The sequence below is a fragment of the Orycteropus afer genome, unplaced genomic scaffold (assembly GCF_000298275.1).
Source record: "Orycteropus afer afer isolate SDZICR_OR568_19922 unplaced genomic scaffold, OryAfe1.0 scaffold00281, whole genome shotgun sequence".
In the NCBI taxonomy this organism is placed as follows: Eukaryota; Metazoa; Chordata; class Mammalia; order Tubulidentata; family Orycteropodidae; genus Orycteropus; species Orycteropus afer.
This window is the reverse complement of record NW_006921868.1, coordinates 513,030-521,046: the sequence shown is the minus strand read 5'-3', so window position 1 is coordinate 521,046 and position 8,017 is coordinate 513,030. Positions and strand designations below refer to the sequence as shown.

At 39.6% G+C, this 8,017-nt stretch overlaps 1 protein-coding gene across 1 annotated transcript in view; it reads right to left on the bottom strand.

Moving 5' to 3' along the window:
- The window catches only part of LOC103205313 (nodal modulator 1), a 121,009-nt gene that overhangs the window by 93,291 nt on the left and 19,701 nt on the right, over nucleotides 1-8,017 (bottom strand). Inside the window, exons 6-9 of the mRNA XM_007950588.1 lie at nucleotides 5,540-5,612; nucleotides 2,934-3,086; nucleotides 982-1,119; nucleotides 378-467 (exon numbers count right to left, since the gene is read on the bottom strand). Of these exons, the coding sequence (XP_007948779.1) occupies nucleotides 378-467; nucleotides 982-1,119; nucleotides 2,934-3,086; nucleotides 5,540-5,612 (454 nt within the window). The remainder of the gene's footprint in view (nucleotides 1-377; nucleotides 468-981; nucleotides 1,120-2,933; nucleotides 3,087-5,539; nucleotides 5,613-8,017) is intronic.

The window sequence follows — 8,017 nt, the reverse complement described above, 5'->3', positions numbered from 1 at the left end:
AAATTTATAACTTACTAGAATTCTGAGTTCCACAAGGACAGAAATTTTTGCCTCTTTTGGTCACTGCTGTACACCCAACCCTAGACCAGCACCTGACATATACGTCATTGGCATTTAATAAACATATTTAGCTGAATGAAGTAGTTATAACTAGGGACCCAATTTTCCTAAAATGAATAAACTACATGAGAAGCGAGAGATCTCGTATATTCAAGGCTAAAGTAGGATATAGTACAAGATTCCATTTTTCCCACCTTCCCTTCTAGATAAAATATTGAGTGATTTTTGTTTGGTGTTTTAAAAAACATGTTTGTAACACCTGTACCCATGGATGGGAACTTGAACACCTGGCCCTGCAGAAGACAGGAAGGTCTTACCTCAATTTTTAGGCTGTCATGTTCTACTGTAAAATCAAGTCTGGAAGGAGCAACGTCAAAAGTAATCCTCTCCCCTCTATAGAATGGAACCTGGAAGGAAGAGTCTATTAATTTATAAGGGCAAACAGCATGATTCAACCATCAATATCAATAATCGATTTAGCAGCCCACAAATGACAAGGGTTCAAGAAAGGCCAAGAGAAACTATTAATCATAATTGCTGCCAATTTTAAAAGAGGAAGCCCTGTACTTTTTGCAGTTACTACTGAGGGGGCAGTCTCATCATTACCCACTGCCATGGGGTTGATTCTGACTCAAAGCAACCCTACAGGACAGAAAAGAATTGTCCCACAGGGTTTCCAAGGCTGTAATCTTTATGAAAGCAGACTGCCACATCTTTCTCCCATGGAGTGGCTGGTACGTTTGAACCTCCGACTTTCTAGTTAGCAGCCAAGGGTTTTAACCACTGTGCCATATAACTGTTAAAAAGAATGTCCACAGAACTGCAATCCAACCATTTGTTCCTTTAACATCCAAATGGCATCACCTGTTGCTGTGTCATAAAAGCCCCAAACATAAGTGGATAGAAACATGCTTCACTCACCACAGTATAGCCCCCACTTGGCAAGGAATAGAAGGAGAACGAGCCATCTTCTTTGGAGACCACGTAACACAAATACATCAGAGTCTCATCTTGGGGCTGGAACCCATGTACTGGAGAGACATTGCAGCCCAGGACATCCTATGCCAAGAAAAGAAGGGACTTCTTGAGCCAGCCACCCAGAAGGACCGAGTAGGTGAACTGGTGGGCTCAAGACTATAGTCGCAGGGGACATCAAGCTCAACTGGCATAACATACTACACAAAACATTGTTCTACCTCCTACTTTGGCAAGTAGCAACTGGGATCTTAAAAGCTTACAAGCAGCCATCTAGATGCAACAATGGATCTCTCCTCGTCCAGAGCGAAAAAGAATGAAGAAAACAAAAGATTCATGGAAACAATTAGTCCTAGCGACTGGTATACCATGCGATCCGCAGCCTATACGACTATGAGACCAGAAGAACTAGATGGTGCCCAGCTACCACTGTCAACCACTTGGAGGGGGATCTATGTACAAGATCCTGGATAGAGTGGGAGAACAATGTGGAACAAAACTCAAAATCATTTGGGAAAAAAAATGGGGGACCAGGTTTGGTGGTCTGATAGAGCCTGGTGGAAACACTGAGACTATGGCCCCTAGCTGCCCTTCAGGTCTGGAATTGAACCCACACCTGTGGCTTCCAGCCAAACAAAAGACAGGCATATGAACTGAACATTTACCTGAGGTGGATGTACTCCTTGGAGAGAACAATCATGGGAGAAAGAAGAGCTGTTTATGCAGAGGAAGACAGCTCAGGGGGCAGGAGTGCATAAAGGGATGGACACAGGGAAGAAATAACTATCAGGAGGAAGTGGGAGGGGAGCTGTTGCATTTTGGTAAATTGTAGTCAATGTCATGAGACAAAGTATACGTGAACTGCTACATGGAAAGTGAATTTGCTCTGTAAATTTTCACCCAAACCATAATTTAGAAAAAAAAAAAAAGTGACTTCTTTTTCCACTCATATGTTCTGATCATCTAACAACCACACCAAAGGAAAACTTTTATATCACAAAATGTGTATTTCTGAAATGCAGAACATATTAGTATACATAAAAGGAACAGAAATCTTTATACTCAATTTGGAAAGTTAAAAAATTGGCAGTCTTCTTGGAAAAAAATGACCTAACTGTTCTTCTCTACAATGAGTCACCATTCTCCAGAAAATGAAATAGGTAAAGTGACTAGTCTAAGGTCACAGCTAAAAAGGCAGATCTGGATCTAATGGAACCTAGGTCTATTTGATTTGAACTCCTATGCACATTCCACCAAACTTTACTGCCTCCCATTGTAGATCATTCTATTTCCTGTGAGTCAAATGAAACACCAAAACCAAATCCGTTCCATCAAGTCAATTCTGACTCAGGGTGACCTCTTGTGTTTCAGAGGAGAACTATACTCCACAGAGTTCTCAATGGCTGAAGTAGACTGCCAGGTCCTTCTTCCAAGGTGTCTCTGGATGAATTCAAACTGCCACCCTTTCGGTAATAGCTGAGCACTTAACCATTTGTGCCACCCAGGAACCCCCAGAATACCATGTTGTCGATGATGTTTGCCATCAAGTCAATTCTGACTCATGGGACTCCCATGTATGCACAGCAGAACTGTTCCACTGGGCCTGAATGGCTGATATTAGGCTTTTTCCCTAAGGTGCCGCTGGGTAGCCTCTAACCCTCAACCTTTTAGTTCATAGCTGAGCACATTAACCGTTTGCACCACCCAGGGACTCCTAACCAAGACACATAAGTTCTTAAATGTTAAGACCATATGTTAAGACTATCAACTTTAACCTGCATTTAAAACATTCTTAGCCCATGCCCCCACCCCTACACATGCATGCGCGCACACGCATGCACACACACACACACACACACACACAAAATCTCTTTTGTCCTTTACTTGTCTTTGCTTACCTCTTTGGTTACAAAAGAAGAAAACAGAAGAAACTTCACTCCTTTCATAGGCTCCCCATCACTTCGGACCGAGCCAGACACATTATAACCAGCAACTATGAGGGGACTGGCCACATTGGCATTGGAGTTGGTTACACGTACAGTGGTACTAGCCTATAAAAGAAAAAGGCTTCACTTTTAAAGAGAAAAGCATTTGCAAAATGTCTGACAACATGAGGACATGCTTAAACTGAAATATTAAGTGGAGAAAAAGTAACATAAAATTGCATACACAGGATACTTTTTAAATGCACAAAATGAAGTGGAAAGAAATGGAGCAAAATAAAAATTTGCAATGATTTCCTCTACATGGTGAGATTTCATTCCTTTTATACTTTTCCACCTTTCCTAACTTGGTTTCTACTCCTTTATACTTTTCTATGTTTCAAATTTTTAGAATGAGCATGCTTTACTTTTTTTCCATGTTTGACAGTATATCCACATATTATTAATTTTTGTTTAAGTATACCTTACATACAGAAAAATATATGCATCGTAAGTATACAATGCAGTGATTGTAACAAGCTGAACATACATGTATCCAGCACCCCAGAAGCCCTCCTCTCATTCACTTCCAGTTACTATCAAGGGTAACTATTACCCTGACTTCTATCAGCATGATTTACGTTTATAACAATACAATTTTATATTAATAAAGTCAATTTCCTTTAAACATATAATTAACACACACTGTAAGTCTTAAAATTTATTCTATCTATAATGTGGAAGGTATTAAGTTTAAAATAAAACATAGGATGCTGTCCTGTAAGAGAAAAATGCTGAAAGCCAAAAGTCAGACATTATACAGATGCAACCAGATATGAAACTGTACCATCAATTATAAATACAAAAAATCTAGAGAGTAAAAACTGAAATACTGATTCTGATTCTCCTTTAACAAGAACTCACAACTAACATAAAAGTTAAGCTATCAAAAGTTCCTCTAGATCGTATTTCAAATGCTAAGAATTTTGCTTTCCCAGTTAAGTCTTTACTTAGTATATTTCCTCCGTTTTATTCATTTATTATATAAAATGAAAACCTGTAGCCAGCTAAATAAAAGCAGAAATATAATTCATGACCCTGGTGGGCCCCACATATCCCTTGCTCTCTTCCTAGGACAGATATCAGTATTACCAGGAACATGGCAGTTGCCCTGATGCAGTGAATTGCTTGATGTGGCCCTTCTAGCCATAGTCCTCCATTCTGTGATGTTTTGTAAATCTCATTATCCATGCCTGTTTGGGGTGGTGTGGTAGTTAAGGTCAGGTATCAACTTGGCTGGGCAGCTGGTAGTAGTCATTCCCTTTAATGACTGGCAATCGACTCTATGATGGGATTTAGGTTAATTCTGTTGGGGCAACACAGGTGGAATGTATCTTGAGTCCTGCCTTGCTGGAGGGTATAATTCAAATCACCACCCTTTGCTTCCCTGAGAGTATACCTACGAATCTCCTGGGAAGATTCGCTCTCCTCTTGCTCCGGCTTTGTGTCTTGGATCATCCTCATCTCACCCCTGGATTTGGGACAGCAGCCATCATCTGATCTGCTGATCGAGGTTCATCAAACCCCCAGAGTTGGGAGGATCTGCCAGACCTACTCACAGACCTGGGACTCACCAGCCTGCCAGCCTCCACCACTACTACGTGAGACGAACCCCTGGGTGTCTGTGAGTTCTGTGAGGCGTTACAGCAAAATACAGAACCCTAAGACTGGGGAAATTAGTGGGAGGAGGAGGAGGAGGAGGAGTTATTGTCTGAAATGATGGAGTGGCATGGTAGTTTGGACATTTGGGACATCTTTAACCTCCGCCTCATGGGGACCGGCCTTGTGCTTATCTTTCTAAGAGAAATCGTTCAAGCACCTGACCATGCATGTCTTCATGTTTTTCTACACCTGACTATATCCACAAATGGTATCATCATGGATATTTTTAATCATTTTATAAACAGTTTCATATTTCTGTATCCTTTAGCAACTTGCCTTTTTATTTCAGCTTTAGGTTTTTCAAGTAGTTATACTGATATATTTAGTTCTGGTTCATTGATTATTGCTGACACATAGAATTCATTCTATGACAAAACTATAATTCCATTTTCTTCAAGGACATTTAGGTTGTACAATTTTTTTTTCCTATGACAAAGCTCCCACAAACAGTCTTATACATTCTCCTTGAGCACACATATGAGAGTTTCTAGAATAATTAGTACATTTTATAGAATTCTATGTCAGAACAAAAAAACAGCAACAAACAAATCTCATCAGGCCCTTTTGGTACTGATTTAGTTGAAAATATCCATAGTTAAAAAAAGAAACCTAGTTAGCAGCCGAAAGAAAACAATGCCCTGAAAAGCCAAAACCAACATTAGCAACATCTGCTACTGTGAGGGAGTTTGCCATATAAATACTACCAAATTAAGCAGTAGCACCAGAGATAATAAAATTGTTTCTCCATCTACTTCCAGAAAAAAACATAAACTCAATTCATATTCTAAATCAGAAATCCCAACATTTGTTTTCAAACTCACACGTTTAGGCATGGTTACAAAAGTAACAGAAACCCTCACCTCCTTCAATGCCCAGGTTGGATGAGTTGCCAGAATTTCATAATCTCCAGGAAGAACTTTAAAAAATGCAAACCTAAAAAATACAAACTATGACTTAACATTCTCCTAATAAGCCAAGCACTTCTAATTTATGACTAATATTGGTAGCACAAGAAAATATTTGCATTACCACAAACTTGCCATTATCTGGTGAATTCTGAATGAATGAAACACAACCCTTTACTATATAAATCTGCATTACACTTACTGTATACAAGGAGATATATATGCATTTATAAGGTGCATTTACTGTATACAAGGAGATTCCTTGTGCTTACAAGGAAGGATTTTTTTCCCTTCTTCTCCCAGATTTTTGGCATAAAATCAGTCATTGTAGCTCAGCAGGGATTATAAAACATTCAAGCAAGTTTTGACAGAGGTGATAGGCAAGGAAAAGGGAAGGGGCATGTCCAGAGAAACCAGAGGGAAAGGAGGAGTCACGTGTAACAAATAGAGAGCAGATCAGATTAGCTAAGGTGCTCAAGATGATGCTGGTGATACAGGCAGGGCAAGTAACAACCTCTGAGTCCTATGGAAAAGAGCTTAGACCTATTATCAGAAGCAAATCTAGGCCATTCTTGGTTCTTACACAAACGACCCATGATGAAGCGAGTAGCTGACAAAGATAATAGCTATAGGCAAAACAAGACCAGAGTGAGATGAGCTGTTTTGGTTCTCCAGTGCTGCTGTGACAGACATACCACAAATAAATATAAGGCTTTAACAAACAGGGATTTATTCTCTTACAAGTTTAGCAGGCTAGAAATCTGAGTTCAACGTGCCAGCTCTAGTGGCTGGGTGAAGGCCCCTTAAACTTGGGCTTCAGCTCTGCTTCTTGCTCCCAACCCACTGAAGCTAGAGGCTTCTCTTAACTCAGACAGCTGCTGGCTGCTGAAGCTGACAAACCCAAGGTCGACAGGTAAAATGGTACAGTCCTAAAATTATCAAGCAATATGGCAGGCTACTAGTTCAAGTCCATAAACAGTCTCAAGATTGGCAGACAACATAGCAGATGACTGAGATGAAGATTCAGCCAGCTGCAGGATCCAGATGTGCCAAAAAGCTAGAGACCTTTCTCAAAGCTTCTTCCTATACAATGGAAGCAGACCACGTCCCTAAGGCAGCTACTCAGCTGCTCCAGTAGATTCCACCATGGAGCTGATTGCCAGTCTCATCATGGGGAGTAACTACATCCAGCTGCCCAGCCACTCAAAACCAGGCCCAAGTTGACACATAACCTACCACTTGAGCTGAAGTCTGGAAATGCTACTGCCAAGATTGACATTTAACCCTTCAAACATGCAAAGCAAAGCAAAAAAACCAAACCCATTGCCATCAAGTTGATTTCAATTCACAGTGACTCTATAGGATGGAATGGAACTGCCCCAGAGAGTTTCCAAGGCTGTAATTTTTACAGAAGCAGATAGCCACATCTTTCTCCCAAGAAGCAGCTGGTGGGCTCAAACTGCCCATCTTTTAGTTCACAGCTGAGCACTTAACCACTGCACCACTAGTGCTCGGTTCAAATTTGGAAAGTACCTGACAATTAGCTAATTCCAATGAAATGAACTGCAGAGATTATCTATTTTTTTTTCTCGTGGTGATAATATTTTATGAATTACTGCCTGCACTAACTGAATAAGGTTTGAAGGCTTCTCTGCTACTATAAAATTGAAATCACCACTGGATATGGTCTTAGTAATCTAATACAAGTAGTCCCCAAAATATGACATGGTCCCATTCCAGCAACTACATTCTGAGCAGTTCTGACATATGTCAAATATCTCCTTTCTTTTTTCTTTTAGCTTTTCATTATTGCCTTTTATTATCAGTATCTTTATAAATCATAACAATGAACATCTGAAAACGATGACATCAGCAAATTATGTGCTACAGCACTGTACAGAGCACATGCTATTAACAGTAAAATGTACAAATGGGAAGAAAAACAGATGGTCATAAACGCAGCTCATCGTAACTCGAATACATTGTAAGTCAGAGACTATCTGGACAAGTAGATGTTATTTCAAAATGAAAAATAATTTTAATAATAATAACTGATGACTTAATGACAAACTCATTATAAACTTTTATTTTGCCATTTGGTCAGTTTTGTATGACAGTAATGATTTGTTTTCAAAACTACCAGTTTAAATTATTCTGATATAAATCTTGACATATGTTAACATTTAAGCTACATGAATCCATTATATTTGACTCTGCAAGGTTCATTCAACAGCCATCACAGCTCTAACTACAAAATGTTTTTGATATATTAATGATAAAATGATTTTTAAAAATCGTAATTGAGATGGTGGACTAGACACAAGGACTGCACAGACGCTCTTCAACAAAGAAAAGGGAAACCAATTAACACAGACACAGAAGATAATCTTGGACCCCTGAGCCTTGAAGGGAAGGATACAAAAGTGGACTAAA